The sequence below is a fragment of the Puntigrus tetrazona genome, chromosome 21 (assembly GCF_018831695.1).
Source record: "Puntigrus tetrazona isolate hp1 chromosome 21, ASM1883169v1, whole genome shotgun sequence".
Classification (NCBI taxonomy): Eukaryota; Metazoa; Chordata; class Actinopteri; order Cypriniformes; family Cyprinidae; genus Puntigrus; species Puntigrus tetrazona.
In genome coordinates this window covers 6,467,127-6,485,405 of record NC_056719.1, presented here as the reverse complement: position 1 = coordinate 6,485,405, position 18,279 = coordinate 6,467,127, and the positions used below count along the sequence as shown (strand labels likewise).

The 18,279-nt window shown below is 35.3% G+C and overlaps 1 protein-coding gene across 2 annotated transcripts in view; it reads left to right on the top strand.

Moving 5' to 3' along the window:
• The window catches only part of nectin1a (nectin cell adhesion molecule 1a), a 36,938-nt gene extending 19,609 nt beyond the window's left edge, over positions 1-17,329 (top strand). The window contains exons 2-8 of one of the 2 annotated variants that reach the window (XM_043222115.1): positions 7,355-7,726; positions 8,808-9,107; positions 9,822-9,939; positions 10,353-10,504; positions 15,030-15,177; positions 15,633-15,699; positions 16,167-17,329. In XM_043222115.1, coding sequence (XP_043078050.1) covers positions 7,355-7,726; positions 8,808-9,107; positions 9,822-9,939; positions 10,353-10,504; positions 15,030-15,177; positions 15,633-15,699; positions 16,167-16,400 — 1,391 coding nt within the window. In that variant the 3' untranslated portion in view covers positions 16,401-17,329. Of the gene's footprint in view, positions 1-7,354; positions 7,727-8,807; positions 9,108-9,821; positions 9,940-10,352; positions 10,505-11,890; positions 14,530-15,029; positions 15,178-15,632; positions 15,700-16,166 lie in introns of those variants that run through there. The other variant, XM_043222114.1, reaches the window with a different exon arrangement.
• The last annotated feature ends 950 nt before the right edge of the window (positions 17,330-18,279 follow it).

Here is an 18,279-nt window from a genome sequence, read left to right as displayed (position 1 = left end):
TTTGCCACGGCAAGCACCACTCACATTTTCTTCAGGAAATGTACTTTCTAGTTATTATTATTATTACTATATTCATATTTTATAGTTATAGTTATTTTTATATTTCAGTTTTCATTTGAATTTCATTTGAATATTTAGTAATTTTATTTTTAATTTTTTTAATCATTTCTACCTTAATTTAATCTTTCTAATATATTTCTACATTGATTTACTCTGATTTATTTTTATTTAGTATTTAATTAAGTAATTTTAATAATTTAACTAGTTGCCATTTTAATTTCAAATAACTGTTTTTTAGTTTTTAAGTTTTTTTATGTAATCTTTATATTTTATAAAAATAAAATAGTTTTTAGTATAGTTTTTTTTCAGTTTAATTCACTTACTGAAAATTAAAGAAAAAATAGCATCCCTATTTCATTTTAATTGTGGTTTGTGATGTTCTAGTTTTCATTTAGTTTTATTTGATCATCAAAAAGAAGAGTTTATTTGCAAAAACAGATAACTAAGTTGTTTTAGTTAGCTGTATAATTTTTTGTTGTTATTTAATCAAAACCACCCAAACGCAGTAATTTGTAGCTAATGCTAACTAATGCAGGATGAAAAAAAATGTAAACATTTTTTAAATGGGGATATCAGTTTTTTCTAATTAAAAAAATCAATGCTGCTTATAATATTGTTCAGATAAAAGAATAGACTTGTTCAGTAATGGACATATTCATCCATTATATCCAACCCCCAAAAAATATGAGTCTTGTTCCAATCATTACGTTCTCCTGTCCTTCTTGAATTTTGCATGGCTAAGCATAACGACAGCAGATATCTAATTTAGAAATATCCGTAATACTAGCCCCCCCAGACAGATGTGAAAGAAACAAACAAGATTTGAGAGAAAAAAAAAGATGTTTTATTCAAACGCTGCATGAGCAACACCAATCCCATCTCAGCTTCCTGTCATCCTCTGTACGCCTGAGCTGATTGAGCGTACACAAATCCAACATTTCATCATGAGAAACCCAATAAACCCAGCCAAAAGAGAGATATCAAACTCGAGTGTTGTAGAGCAGTGTCACTGCATGTAATGGTGGGTCCACTGGTGAAAGTTGATAACCCTGCCTGATGGTATTATTCACAGAGAGGGCTCTCACAGCTTACTGGCACATCATATTAAGTATGATAGCTTGCTTAAGGCAGCATACTGCTGTAGTGCTCAGCTCTGGTTAGCTTCATCCACTACTAGTATTAAAGCTGAAGTGTGTAATATCCACGCCACTAAAGTCACCAAACAGAATAATGACCAATAATGGACACTATTGTCATCGGATAATCCTGCTTCCAACCCGACTCCACTGCTTGAGTATAGAGCCAAAGTTGTCTTTTGTGTCTGCATATCAAGCTGGAATAGAGTAAGTATTTTAACACTGAAATTAAAACATTTTTTACAAGGCTGTGTAAATATATTTCCGATACCTGTTATGTTTGCTAGCGAATATTAGATGATGACTTTTACCATACCTGCAGGCTTACAAGTATTTTAGTATATATTATAATAAAAAGAAAACAGGCACAAGTATCCTTTGTGTATTTTTAAGCGATTATCACAGAAAAGAGAAAAACTTTTATTAAAACGTAATTGATGGCTACATTACATGTTTGAGGATTGTCTTTGAACGGTTTCTTTTATAAATTTAGGAACAGACTTGAATGGGTTTTTTTCTGCTACTACAATGGCTTGTTGGCGTATTAAAGCTATTCACAGCGTTTTGCGGATATCGCCGGCTTTGCCTGTCTGCTTTTAGATTAACAGCCTAGTGCTTAGAGATAGAGCAAATTGTGATGAGGATCATGACGGACAGCTCTCAGGGAAAACTGCAGTGCAGAAATGCTTTTGTGTTTCTGATGGTACTGTTAAAATAATTGCTGTTTCACACGTTCAGAAGAAGTAAGGAAGCACAAGCTAGCTATTTTAGTCTTCTTGAGCTGTTCACAGATTTGGTTTGAACTTTTTGAACAATGTGAAAATCCTCTCAACCTTTGACTTCTCATTTTTATCTCTACTCGGGTTTAAGTCGTCGCTCTCCATAGGTACTTCATTAGTATCAGACCTGCGAGATGCTAGATCACCAAGATTATAATAAATGAAAATGAGCAGAGTTAATTTCACTCTCCTAAGACCTATGATAACTGTCAGTGTAATGTAGAAAAGTGTGTATCTAAAGATAGCATTTCTATGGAAATAGACAGGGCTCAAATTTAAGGGACAAAATGGTACCTGAGATATGTCCGCTCCTGATCCCTACACAAGTAGTGCAGCAGAAAAGGGATATTTCACTATTTAGTTGTGCAAGAGCGTTGGGCAAAAGCATATACACAGGCATTTTTTGGTTCTGAGTCATGTCAGGGTGTGACTAGAAACTGTGTTTTATCAGGTATTTCATCAGGTAGTAAAATGACTTTCGTTTCAAGTGTTGAGAATGTGGCTGGGTTTCTATCCAGGGTTGCAAATTTAACTCAGGTCACATAAAACAGTTACAAGCAAGCATATTTTATCACATAAAACAGTTACAAGCAAGCATGTTTTCCATCCAACGAGTTAAAAAGTACAAAATCGTCAACCCGATGAACTGTAAATTAAATATGAAAATTTAGAGAAACCACAAAAAATTACGATTTAAAAAATAATAAAGATTATGTGTGAAAAATAAATACTGTCATTGCTTTCGGAGGGGGATTCCTGCTGTTTGGGAACGCTGTCATTTAGGACAGTTTTGGGAGGCAATTATACGTAAATGTGACCCTGGACCACAAAACTAGTCTTAAGTCACTGGGGATCATTTGTAGCAAGATCCAAAAATACATTGTGCGGGTCGAAAATTAAAAAATTATAAATCATTAGCATGTTAAATAAAGATTATGTTCTATGAAGATATTTTGTACATTTCCTACTGTAAAAAATATTTAACCTATTTAACCAGACTTTTCAGATGCTGTGGAATGAGATCAGTCCGTTGGTTAGTTAGGTTTTGCTGTCCCATACCGTAAAGTCACATGACTGCGTTGGAGTGTATGGAAGAATTTATAATTCATTTCCATCTCACATTATTCGCATGAATCCTTTTCCACAAAAGTGGAAAACCACCTCAAGCGAGTGTAAATACATTTCTGCAAATTAATGGATGTTAATTCTAAATTTGCCGTTTCCTTTACTTGTTTCTGCTACCACGCTTCAAAATGCACTTAAAGAAAGAGTGATGGAAACAGCTTGTGATGTGGTGAACCTTTCTCTCTCTGCATTGCCAGGTTGTGTAGAAAAAACCCTTCGCTGATTTGCATACAATGTACACCCTGCATCATCGACTGAAAGGCCACTCTCTCTTGAACGTGTAAACAACAGTTAGCAGAACCTCTGAATTTTTATAATAGATATGGATGTTTTTCTTACACAAGTGAGTAAGTCTGAAAGTCAAGTACACCTTGGATATTTTCAGAAAATGGGGTCATTTTAATTTTTTAGACTATACCTTTAATGGTGAACCTTAGGTTATTAGACATTGTGTCTGTTGCTGATAGGATTGAACGAACATTGTTCATTTAAATCAAAGAATGACTATGAATGCTCTTCAGTCTTGTTCATAGGTGTTGGATACTCTGTAGCTCTCATTCCTCAAAGCTTTTAATCAGCTCAGAGACCAGAGCTCATCAGTCCACCAGCAGAGCGGGAGGAAATGAGGTCATATGTATATGACATTTAAGACATGTTTGAATGACAGTTGTCCTTTAGATACTATATTGCCGTAAAGTTATGCAAGCCTCTGCTTGCGTTAAGACAACCTAAAATTATATCTGCATAGCAGATGCAATTTACCATATAGTCACCCATTTTAAATTCAACAATAAATGCGCAATTAGTATCTGAACTTTTGGGATGTAGCATACTTCCGTGATACTTTAATGCACGCTTTCGATCGTTCATCATTTCATTGTGGTTCCAACAAAACTGAATTGCATGGAAAACAGTGTTGTTTGTGCAGGTTTGGAATAAGGGTGAGTAAATGATGATAGCATTTTGGCTTAACTGATCTTTTAATATCATAAGAAGCAAAGCTGTGAAACTGTGTTTGCTGTTTTATTATGCAACAAATGTCTGAACAAGTTTCTGAGCTGACAGTGCGTGCTGTGTGGAAATGTCTGTGTCTTTTCCGATTGACTCAGGGATGCTATGAGGAGACTGGACAGCCGAACAGCAGTTTGGACTGTGTTCTTGGTCCCCTTTGTTGACGGAGGGCTTTCAATTCTCATTAGCCTTTGTGCCCAGTGTCATGACAGCTGACTTATGAAGCACAGTCCAGCCCCGCGTGTCAGGTCATCATGTCCAGATGACAAATCCTGTTTTAGTTTCTGTCACAGATTTAAGTCCTTGTGAGAAATGTTTTGTTTTCATCAACTTGTAGTTTGGTACTTATCGAAACAGGCTTCTGTTCATTTGTGAGTGTGTGTGTCTTGTTGAGTTCACATTGGCAAATCATCTGATGAATATATAGCCAGTAATGTAAGATCTCAATTTGTTTTGGTATTAAGCGTTTATTCTTGTTGATTTAATTCACTTTTCTTATAATTACACAGAGAAATTGTAACGGATGTAACGCTAATGCAGTTACAATTACATCATTTTTTTTCACAAGGCAATAAAGTGCAATTCAATTGGCAGACAAAAGTGCAATTTTGTGATACAAATTTTGAATTCTGACTGTCTCACAATTCAGAGTTTAAATTTAAATTTACATTTTAAATTGAATTTTTCTTTGTCTCTGCCACAAAATACAAAAGCAATTTTTTATCTCACAAATCAGACTTTTTCTCTCACAGCTGGATATTAATATCTCACAATCTACACAAAGTTTATATAAATTCTCAGTAATGCAGTAAAGAGTTCTTAATTGCATAATTTAAAATAAAATTCCTAAAAAATTCATAAAAATAATTGTAAAAGTCTTCTAAAGACATGCAGTAATTTTATGTAAAAACAAAAATTATGTCAAATCTTTTTTACTGAAACTGTTGCTTCAGTTCAGTGGTATAGTGCTGCTCTCAAATGATCCGAATGTGAATATAGCACTTGTAATATGGCAAATGAATCATCTCAAAGCCTGAACGTGCCCCAAAATAATGATTACTTGCTGCTTTGAGTGCTGAATCTTTTCATAAAATGTAATCTGCACACAACCTGTGCTGCACACAACCACTCTTCCTGTCTGTTCTCAAATATGACCTGCTAATGAATATCACAAACGGATAAAAACTGTTTATCAGGTAATGAAAAAGGGCGTGCGGACGGCATCTCCCTTTATGTAGGTATCTATAGCGCAGGTTAATGCAGCATCATGCAGCGCGGTATACAATGTTCTCTCATACGGTTGGAAGCGATGCTGAACTTCAATATCCTGAGTGCTGTAATCTGCTGCTGTCGCTAACCTCCTCTAACCTGTCGTCCAGCAGCCCTCCATTCAGCAGGGCTTTGCTGTGTTTGTGCAGGCTCATGAGCAGTCCTAAAGCCTGGGAAAGCCAGTCTGCTCCCCCGCTGTCTGCTCTAATCCAGGACCAGCTTTCTGCCTGCCACTGACTCGCATTTATTTTTTTGTTGTTGTATTTTTTTTAAGCTTACGATTTCTATAGTGACCAAAGACTTAAGGACTGCATTTAACAATATTAAATTTGTGTCCTGAATATAATTTTTTGCATTTTATTTTGCAAAATCATTTTATTAATGACTCTGTGATGATATATACTGTATAACATATATGAACTCTCCCTTAATTATTACAAACTCTGAAATTAACCACAAAGTAACATGTTTACTTATTTCTGTCAATATAAAAGAAAAAAAAAACATTTTGTAATACCATACATTCTTTTTTGGCATCATTTAAAGGATGCAGATACCACTACTGACATATCTGAACCTCCCTGCTTCAGAAAGGACTAGAATTTTCCAAAAAAAATAAGAGAAAAAAATGTTGTGTTTACGGTTATGTAAGGGACTTTACCTCAATAAAGTGCAGCCTTATTTTGGAGAGGGATTGTCTCCTGTTTTAAGTGGTTTAACACTAGGACTCCTCTGGCTATGTAGAGGCTTGGGATTGGAGTATCACACACACGACCCGCAGGTAAACACAGGCTGTGTTTACAGACACCCTTTAGCCAGGGCGGGTGAAGTACCGCTCTGTATCTTATTGTAGCCGTGGTTCTTAAACCCTCCTATTTTTAGACAACTAGATTTTAAGCCCAGTCTCAGTTGCATAGACTTGCTGCACCTTATTTACCAGCTACAGGCCTAGGGTAAAGAGACTCGTCTACAACTTTCATTACTCTTTGTCTTCTGTATGCTATTGTCTTGGTGGATTAAGTCTTTGCAAGCTAATAAGCTGAATGCACCCATTTAGAAAGTTACTGAGTTAATTGCCCCAGTTCTGAGAACGCAGGACCCATATATACAGTATATGTCTGCCTAGTGCCTTATGTGTGCTTTATATATTTATTTATTTTTTTCTTTGTGTTTTTTTATATGATTTTGAATACTTAAAGGTTCAAATTAAATTAAAAAATAATTATTGGTGTTGGTAATATTTTATATATAGCCTCCAGGACTGAATTTAATTGATCCAAAATGCTGTAAAAACTGTAAAATTGTGACATATTATTACAATTTAAAACAGCTGTTTAACAGCAAGTTTAACTATTATTATTAATTTTATTTTTGTGGTGGCAAAGCTACATTTTCAGCAGTCGTTGCTACCGTCTTCATTGTCACATAATACTTAAGAAATGCTTATTTGATGCTTAAGATTACGAAAAATATATATTATTACATTAAATTATGCTGAAAGCATTTTTCTTAATAAAAACATTGCTGTGTCGAAAGCAGTGCTCCTTAATATTTTTGAGAAAACTGTGACATATTTTTGGATTCTAAAGATGTTTTTTCACAATGTAATTGTTAATATGAATCAAATCCTTCTGGTTGAGGACATTATTTCAAATCTAATTCAAGTTAAGAAATTTAATTTAAATTGATGTCTGAATATTGCCAGTAAATGTTTGTTTATCTTTACTTAAACCCTTTATGTATAAAGCATAATAAAGGTAGTTTAAATACATTAATTATGCCTTGTAATGCACATATAATGCATAGTAAATCTCATATTTGTAACCACAATTAAAATATTATAACACTTATAAATTCATCGTTACCATTCACCATTTTAAATATGGTTGTTGTTTGTTTTTGGTTTGACACTGGACATCTTTACAGTTCATCCACATTGCTGTGTGAAATAACTGCTAATCTTTTTATTTGTAGGTGTTCATGGTCAGATGGTCCAGATGGACAGCAGTAAGTCAGGATTTGTGGGCTCACAGGTAGAGCTACGCTGTCAGTTTGTCAACAGCAACCCACCTGTAAAAATCTCTCAGGTCACGTGGCAGAAGCTGGTCAACGGCACTAAGCAGAACGTCGCCATCGCCAATCCAGCCCTGGGGGTGTCCGTACTGAACCCCTTCAAAGAGCGTGTGCGCTTCAAGAACCCTGCCGTCCGCCAGCGCACGCCTTCCCTGGAGGACACCACCATCGTCTTCAACAAACTAAAACTGACAGATGAATCCACCTACATCTGCGAGTACACAACCTTCCCAGCTGGCAACAGGGAGAACATGGTTAATCTCACTGTTTATGGTATGTAATGCTGCTGTTCTAATACCCAATGTAAAGCTGACCGTCAGTACCACGAACAATACAATTAAAAATGTGACTTCAGATGAGATTTAAGAGCTGAATAACTTCAATTTCAGTGGGCACGTAAAGATTTAAAGTAGTTCACCAATAAATGAAAATGACCTAAAAATATACTTGTTTTCAAGTCAAGTGTTCAAGTGTTTCTTCATTGAAAGGGAATTTCAGCATTACTTGCTCATCATTGGATCTTTTGCGGTGAATGGTTTCCATCAGAATGAGAGTTCAAACAATTGATAAAGTATCACAGTAATCCGCAAGTAATCCACATTCAATCAATTAACAATTGGAGTCATGTGAATTACTTGTGGATTATTGGGATGTTTGTATCAGCTGTTTGGACTCACATTCTGACGGCACCCATTCACTGCAAAGGATCCAATGATGAGCAGGATGTAATGCTAAATTTCTCCAATTTTGTTCTGATAGGGAAACAAACTCAGCTACATAATAGATGGCCTGGGAGTGTGTAAAATGTCAGCCAATATTTATTCAAGTTCAAGGTCCTTGCAAGATTCAGATTTGGACAGTTTAAGAGATATCTTACTTACATAAAACCAGTAAAGCTTTGGTGATTAAGCTTTAGTGATTAATTGAAAACTCACCATCATCAGATTACTCTCAGTACCTGAGCAGCGTAAAAGCGTTTACTGTTAGAGTGCTTATGGTTAGCCGCTGTGGTGTGAAACAGGCCTTTGGAGCCAAGATTGTGCTTTAGCTCTAATATCACATAAACTGAGATTTATGTTTTGGTTATGAAATTAGTAAAACTTTTGATTTCACAGAACAGTTATTTCTGTGTAAATTGCGTCATTTTCCAAGTTGAGAGCCCTTTGTCTTTTCAGAATGTTTTCCATGAAAACTGATTACCATATAGCGCATTGCAGATCGTAATGAAAAAAAAAAACCAATAAGCTGAAAAGCTTGCAAAACATAACGTGGCACAGAATATTACAGTAATCCAGTGGTTGTCTGCCGTGCATGAAATATCCCAGTGTTCTAAGCCTATGTGTTTGTCCTGCAGCTCGCCCTATGATCCAGATGAGTCTTTCCACACCCTCAATAGTGGCAGGAACCAAAGATCTGAAGATGACTGTTGCCACGTGCGTTTCTGCCAATGGGAAGCCACCAAGTGTGATCACATGGGAAACTGATTTAAATGGAGAATCCAACACCCAGGAGATACGCAACCCTGATGGGACTGTTACAGTGCGCAGTGATTACTTGGTGGTTCCCAGTCGAGAAATACACCAACAGTTGCTCACCTGCGTCTCCACATATAATGAGGAACAATACACAGACAGTGTTACACTCAACATTCAGTGTAAGAAACCTGCTATACACAACTGTTACAAAATTTGGGGTCATTACGTTTAAAAAATAATACTTATTCTACAGGGGTTCATTAAATTGATCTGCATTGTTACGAATCAATTCTGCTTTTCGTTTTAAATTTATATTCATTAAAAAAATTTTATCAATGGTAATAGTAAAAAGGTTGCATAAAATATTAAGAAGCACAACATTGATAATAATGCAATTTTTTTCTTGAGCATCAAATCAACATGAAGGATCATGTGACACTGAAGACAGGAGTGACTTCTGAAAATTCAGCTTTGTCATCACAGCAGACAATTACATTTTAAAATACATTTAAATAGAAATTTTAGGTTTCACACTATTTTTCACAAAGAGACATCTTTAAAAACATTTAGAAATATTTCTATAACCCCACACTTTTGATCCAGCATATATTTCATTTATAAGTCACTTTCAATTTTATTTTATTTTTAGATTATTTAATTTATATAATCGTTTAATTAAAAATAGTAGCACTCATTAAAACAATAGTTGTTGTTGTTGTTTTGCTAGTAATTGCAATTTAACATTTAGCTTAAAATATAATAGAAATATATCGTAATGGATTCTCTATTAAAACAGTTTCATTCTAAATACTGTTAAAATCAATTGTACCAGAAGTCTACTGAAGGAAATAAAAAGTAACAAAAGTTCTGCAATAAATTCTCCCTGTTTACAGATGAACCAGAGGTGATAATAGAAGGCTTCGATGGGAACTGGTATTTGAACAGAGAAAATGTCCAGCTCACCTGCTTGGCTGATGCCAACCCATCCATCTCATTGTTTCAGTGGAGATAGTATGTCATTTTATTCAATTATGCTCAAATTTATTTATGCTCTGATAAAATACATTGAAATGTATGATGATCTCAAAGTATGCCGTAGCCTAAGCTACTGAATGTTGATTACCACAGAAAAATAATTTCAGCTCTGTTTGCAGTGCACTTAAAATGGAGGTCCGATTTGGATTGTTAATGAAGTGTATATATATATACATTATATTTCTTGTACAGTGCCTTGGCCCATTGACTTCCATTGTAAGTGCATTACTGTAAACACAGCACTGAGGGTCAAGCCAAAATTATTTTCATTGTCTTGTATAAATGTGATTTCACAATTAATTCCAGAACACTCATCTATCATATTAGAAACAATTCACAGTTCTTTCAGTTTTAACTTTCGTGCATGACCATGGCCTTTCTCTCTGTAGCTTGAATGGAACTATGCCGAGCACAGCAGAGCTTCGTGACGATGTGCTGATCTTTAAAGGTCCTGTAACCTATGACCTCGCAGGCACGTACGTCTGTGACGCCAGCAACAGCATCGGCACAGGATCTGCGTCCGTCGAAGTCATTGTCACAGGTGTGTTATTTACTATTCCTACTCGACTGTAAAAGCATGTGGCTTAACTGCTTCTGTGCATGTGGATATGCATTTGAGTTGCTTAGTCTTTAGCCATGAACTTACTCTCGACTGCCTCTGAAACATCACCTAATAAGCATGATCATGCCATTGTTTTGTCAATAAACAATGTAGATGTTCACTGCCTTAAAATGTGGATGCTCGTTCTCCTTGCCTTTATATTTTTCTTCAGCCCTCAGGTGTTTTGCTTTGATTAACTTGCTTGCTGGCGCAGCACTCTGCATGTGGCTGCAAGTTATCTGCATGTGGCTCCTGAATGAACCTTTGTGTATTAGGATCTCTTGAGTCATATTTTTCTCTGTGAGCAAAAGGTGTGGTCTATAGAAACTGCATGCTTACATTTACTTGTGTGTACATGTATGTGTCGTTCTGGCCTGCTGCATGGTTCAATCCCTTTGCCGTTGAGATGCACCTGAGATTTAATTCCATGGTGAAGAAATACAAAGAAATGAAAAGTCTTCCCTTTTCCAACTTCCTGTACCCATGTTACTTTTTTAAAAGACCTTGTGAAATCAACATTCTCTCACAATGACTAAAGGCTCTGTGGTTTTTATTCATTGTCCATTTTACTAGTCTACTCTTACCTTTATTAATTTTCTTTAGCATTTACTACATTTGCCATTCAAAAGTTTGGGCTCTGCGTTTTTTTTATTTTTTATTTTATTTTATTTTATTTTTATATTTATTGATTTTTCTTTTAGTTATTTTATTATTTAGTTTTATTTTGAAGAAATACTTTACTTTTAATTCTTTATTAATACTTTTAATACTTTTATTTATTGAGATTAAATTGATAAGTTACTGTAAAGACTTATAATGTTGCAAATGATATCTATGTCAACTAATGCTTTTCACTGAAACAAAAAATTTCAAAAATAGTGAAACAATTTTTTAGATTTGAAGAAATTTCTCTTAGGCATCAACATATTAGAGCGAGAGAAAAAAAATTGTAATAGCTGCTGAAAATTCCCTCACCACAAGAATAAATAAGACTAATATATTTAATATATATAATATATTGACATAGAAAATTGTAATTTTAAATTGTAATAATAATTCAAAACATTACTACATTTAGTGTATTTTTTATCAAATAAATGCAGCTTTGGTAAGCATGAGAGATTGTTTTCCCCTTTCCATCCCCAAACTTTTGAATGGTTGTCTAACAGACCATAGCTTGTTTGGTAAATATACAAGGCTTTTGGTATGATCCCACTTCCTGTTTCAAAAGGGAAAAATGTCAACACAGAGAAGAAAACTGCACACAAGGTCTTTAACGACTGCATTCTCCTTTTGGTAACTGAAGTGATCTCTTTCCTTACCCAGAATTCCCTAGCTATCCACACGAGGTGTCTCAGGAGCCACAGCAAGCTTTCGCCATCATTGGTGGAGCTGTTGTTTGTGGCACAGTGCTGTTGGCTGCCATTACGCTGCTGGTAGTGTTTTTATACCGCCGGAGATGCATGTTTAAAGGAGATTACAGTACCAAGAAGCAAATCCTTGGAAATGGTTACAGCAAGGCTGGCATCGTGCCGTCACACCCCTCATTACCTCACAATCTGACCTTCTCCGAAGACTCAGATGAAGAGAAGAAGCTGGAAATTTATAGAGGCTCCAGTATCTTAGGAAGAAACGTTCAGGAGTTCCACAACTGCCATGACAGCCAAATGAAGGCCTACCACATGGGACTGATCGAGGACCATGAGAGATGTGGACATAGTGAGCAGACTTATATTTATGATTACGGATCTGAGGTGGAGGTTTCAGTGGACATGATTCCTCAGATGGACGGCTCCGTCATCTCTAAAGAAGAGTGGTATGTCTAGGACTCAAGACTTTGAGCTTCTCAGCATGGGCTTTTCGGCATCTTCTTGTTCCTTCTCATCTTCTTCCTTTTGAAACAGGGTTTGGGATCCACACTGACAATGGATTCAATTCATCTAGAGAACATTGTTGACATGAAAATTTAAGCTGATGATGGATGTTTAGAGATTGACCAACGAATGGTCATGTTGCTGATGTTGCCTGATAAAATATCTCTGTTTCAAAACCTTGTGAGCTGTTTACAGCAGTTATCGTAATTATGCATAGCCTCTGGAAATCCCTCATTTTAGTCACATTCTAAATAAGTTAGATTTCTACTTAAAAATAGCAATATACATATTTAAGTATAATTATTTTACCAAATATTTGTGCTTGTATATGTGTACTGTGCTGTGAGCTTAGCAACAGGCTAACTTTAAACTCTATTGAAATTGCTATTGATTTGTGTTCTTCTTTACCCTTTACAAAATTAACCAGTGTTTTACTACACTAATTAGTTTAACCATGGTATTGAAAAGCTGAGGAAAATAAGTTTTCCATATGGTTTGGACAATATTTGGCCCACATACAACTATTTTAAAATTTGGAATCTAAATATAGCCTAGAGAAAATCTTAAACTAAAATTAAACTAAATTAAAGTTGTCCAAATGAAGGCCTTCGTAATACATTATTACTCCAAGACGTTTTGATATATGGAAATTTACAATATATATAAAATAGAACAGGATCCTTATGTTGTTTAGGATCCTGGCTTACAGGGTTTTCGAATAGTGCTGTTAGCTTAGCAACATGCTAAGTTCAAAATGTATTGGAATCGGTTGTAAGTTGTGTTAAAACTGTGCAATGTGTCATGTGACACACTTAATTTCTACCCATGTTCATGTTGAATCACAAGGCTTTGTTACAGTGTTATTAGCTTAGCAACATGCTAACTTCATAAAAATCATTGGCTTGTGTTCTGTGCGGAGTGTGAAGTTAGCATGCTGTTTGCTTAGCAACATGCTAACTTCAAAATCTACTGAAATTGTAATTTAGGACAGAGCACAATTTACGTGGGACTAAGTTTCTATGATGGTGTCCTAAATCAGTTATTTTCCATTACACTTAGGACACTGACTCACTAGGTTTTGTAACAGAGTTATCTCTAACATAAACTAGGCATTTGGAAGAGAATACATGTCTTGACAGTGCCGTTGTATTGAGAAAGAATTTTCGCCTCGGGATAGTGTTTACTTAAGAGCAGTTGAAACTTCACTTATAAATTGTGAACATCTTACACTGTGTATATAATTTTGTGCATGATTCATGGAGACTTTGTTTCATCAGATACTGTGTTTTTTGTTTATTGAATTTCTGGCTGCTGAAATCACAAGTTGTATAATACAGTACAACAAACTGCACTGCAGTAGTAAAATACCACCTATAAAGAATATAGACGTGTATATAAACACACAATCACACAAGTAAAATATTGTTGTAGCTTTTATCAGTGATTCTCTGTGTCTCAGTGGCTGGAATCTACAATATGACTTCTTATGAGTTATTTAAGATGTTATAAAAAAACATTGTACTATATAAGTGCTTCGAAATGCTAAATTATTTCATTTTCATGACGCAGAGGAACAAACTGGTTGAATGTTACATTGGTCTCTTGCAAGTGGTGTTCAGTTAATGTACTGTACTTCCATATGACGTGCTGTAAAATTTCTAATACAATGTGTTTTGTGCTAATTGGAAATAGTGTTTTTTTATTTGTAGATTTATTCTAGCAGCAAAGAGGTCATTCTCACAATAATGATGGAAATTGCCCTAATGGTCCAGTAACAGAAATCTGTTAACATTGCTTAATTTATTCAGGAAACTGTTGAGGTGTTTTTATATCCTTTATGAGTTAAACCTTATCATGCTGCCAAGAACAACATATTCAGATACATGGTGTTTGCTTTTTGCTGTTCTTCTGTAATTTGTATTTATTGTGAAATCACAAGTGTTAATGAGTCTTGTGAATTCTCTGCTGACGTAAATATAAATGTATAAATCAATTCAGTTACGATCAAGATTTACCTATAGTGACTTCTTTGTCTCATTATGAATAATGTTTTGCTTCTAATATATCAGAATCAATAAATGAATAAGCACATTTTTCCAAGCAGAGCTATTCAATCTGATCAGGACATTCTTAGTGGGGTCAGTCACTTATTTGAGGTTGGGTTTTGTCTGTTTCGAGTGCACACATTATGCCATTAACATCTTTTTTACAGCCATTAGAGCACCGCACGACAAATCCCCTTTTTCACTAGCTGGCATTTACATCATTGTTGTTTTATGTACACAGTGACCTAAGGGAAAGCTCCCATGAATCCCTTCCGTGGCAGCCCCATTTGTTGGTATGGTGTTGTTGGAGTTTGCACAAAAGAAGGGCATGAGATCCGGATGTGTGGGTTTTTTTCTCATCAACACAAAACAATAGGACTTGGGACCATACAATAGAGCTATTCTCGTTAATGTTAGAGCGGAAACATGTTTCAGAGGCATGTCAGGTTTGACTACATGAGTACAGCTGAGTCAATGACTTGATGTGTTATGTAGTGTATATGGTGGAATTAGCAAGGAGATGCCCAACATGTATTTTTCCTGCAGAGAAACCCCAGCCACTGAGCGCTGCAGAGAGGGTGATGGGTGTCCTTGGATGGGTGATTGCACTGGGCATCATCCTCAGTATAGCTGGCACAATATATCTGGTCAAAAAACAGCAGCGGCTCAAACATGCAGGGTCAGACAATGACTCGTAAGTATTTGAATCATTAAAATGTTACATTTGCAAGGACACATGTATAAAATTTTGATATTCTAATTATTTCACAAAATATATAAAAAAGTGTGTTTATGTATATTATCTATATATGTGTGTGTGTATATCTATCTATGTATATAGAGGTGATAAATAACAAAATTATAAAATTAGAAGTTTATAGATGATACATTTATATACATAAGTATTATACATATAATTATAATAATAAATAAATATAATAATATAATATTCAATATTCAATATTTAAAATAATATAACTATTAGTTATAACCAACCTTGTAGTTTTGTTGTTTTTTTCAATGATATGGTCTGGTTTTAGTAAAATAGTAAAAAAAAAAAACCTAAAATCTAAAATGAAACTAGCCTGTAGTTCTTTTATGGCATTGTTGTAGTTAAGACCCTCTATCTCTCCCTCTCTATTGTTGCAGAGATAGTTCTTCTCCTGCCCACAAAAAGCCTTCCTCGTCTAAAAAGAAGACAGCTGATGACTTCCAGGTAAGAGAGCACTCAGTAAACCCACAGAAACACCATTGAGGGCTCTGTCCATTTTATCAGATGAAAAGATGCACTAATGCACCATGGTCTGACTACCGACCTGAATAGAAGTACTGAGGCTTTAATGATAAACCTGACTCGCCTCTGGCCTCATAGACACAGTGAGCCAAGAGCGCCTCCTACTGGAGAAGAGAACGAACACTCTCTTACCTTCTCCCTAATAGTTAATTATGACAGAGTATGTTTTAGCATAACTCCGTATAACTTCCTTGAACTTTGCTACTTTTGAAACATTTATGTATTCTGAATTGTAAAAAAGGTCCGAACTTGATTGTGTCAGCACCAGCATGCGTAATATCAGGGTGACAGTGTCAGCCGTGCGCCGGAGCGCGCTCATTAAATATGCACAGCCCTCATTCTCTCCCACTTCGTTCTCTCTATCTGACCTTGTATCTTTGTTCCCACAGAGCCCCGGGAGGTTCTACGATGAGCTCCCAAACACGGCAGACTACGTGAGTTACCGTTTGGCGTGTAACAAAGAGGATTATCTGGAGCAACACTCTCCACCCATTCAACCTCCTCTGACCTTCCTGCCCCAAAACCCCTACACTCAGCATGGTAACCAGAACGCCATATTCACGTACCCCACAGCCCCCGGCCCTATCTCCTCATACACCTTCCCCAAAGAGCAGTACGTATAAATACATTTGCGAGCTCTTTCTCTTTCTGTCTTTCTTCCGTTGCTCTGGTTTGTGTACTTTTTTTTTACTGTGTTCTTTCTGAATACATCTTTCTGCGTGCATATTTTTTGATCAATGTTGCTTAGAATTAATCTGCAATAATTACAGATTAAAGCAGAGTAGATTCAGGATGAATAAATCTGATTCTCATTGTCTTAAAGTAGGTCGGGGGTCCGTACACCCCATTTATAACAGGCCCATATTGTTTATTGTATTCTGCACAGTTATGCATCGCTGCATTGTTTTGGGATGTCATTTGGGATTTACAGTTAATTTCTAAGCAGGTATTTTTGTTGCTTTTGTAATAGCAAACTTGCACAATAACATGGTAGCAGAAAAAAAATACATTTTTGACAAATTTATTCAAATAAACATATGTATGATTTCTAAACAATATTACTACGGTATTTAATTGTGTTCTATTAAAATGGATATTTTTGCTGCTTTCGTAATTGTGAGACCAAAACCATCACCAAAATATTCATATTTCTTTGCATCTTTAAACTGTATATTCTGTGTATATATATATATATATATATATATATATATATATATGTGTGTGAGAAAAGTTTTTTTACATGCACATCAGCAAATTCCAGGAAGTATTTATGTAGAACTGTGAATCTCTTTGGTTATTTGTCCTTTATTATTGTTTACATTATGCTTTGTGGCATTAATTCACAATGATACAAAGTTCTTCCATGCACTGCAACTCTAATAACTGCATACGGAGTATTTATATAGTGTATAGAGCACGAGAAAGTGTGCAAAAATGTGATGGATTACATTATATGTATTTGTGTGTTGTTACAGTTACCACATGGTATTAAATAAGCTATTAATGATGTAATATTTGAATATTTTAACCACTTGTGATTTTTTGTTTCTCTTTTCTACTAATAAATGAATACATAAATAAACACTGGCTTCAGTGCTATTTAGGTTTAGTCTATCTGATTATAACTGAGAAGTGTGAATATTATTTTTGCCTTTAAGCATGCAATGCAAAGGAAGTGATTGTGATGATTACACAAGATTTATGATGAAATAGTAATCTTATTAAACCTATTTATAGATTACATTTAATAGACGTGACATACTGTATGCCATCTGGCCTGAAATTACATGACAGATCACAGCTGGTTTGTCTGATTTGAGAACTGATTTGCACTAATCACAAAACTCAGATTATGAACTATGTGTATGAGTGTGTGTGAGAGCAGTGAAGCAGCTGTAAACCTTGTGATCGGAACAACTTTAGAAATTATATCAACCTCAAAGAAGTATTAAACACTTGATGTCAGTGCATTAAATAACAAAATATCAAACCAATAACCAATTATAAGTTCATTTAAAGAGATAAAACACACACACAAAAGGGTTTTAATTGATAAAACGATAGATCTAAACTATAATATCTATACTGTTATAGACACTTCAGATTGTGAAATGTTAGTTGAATATATTCATGATTTATGTGACAAAAATATTATTTGCATGCATACACAATGGTCATGTCATATCTATCATATCTATCTATTATTTTTGCTGGCAACTCTGTACATTATATGGGTGTGCACCCTTGCATTCTTAACTGTCTTTCCTTGTGTGTTTACGCACTTTACATGGAAGCGTAACATGAGAAACTCATGAATGAATGTAGGGAGCACTCTGTTTCCTACACTTGGCTGAGCTGTCGAGGATGGAAACACACACACACACACACACACACACACACACACACACACATTAATTCTGACCTCAAACACAGAGAGGGATGAGCTCAGAGAAGAGCTGGGATCTGTGATTAAAGTGCATCTCCTCAGGCTGTGATGAACCT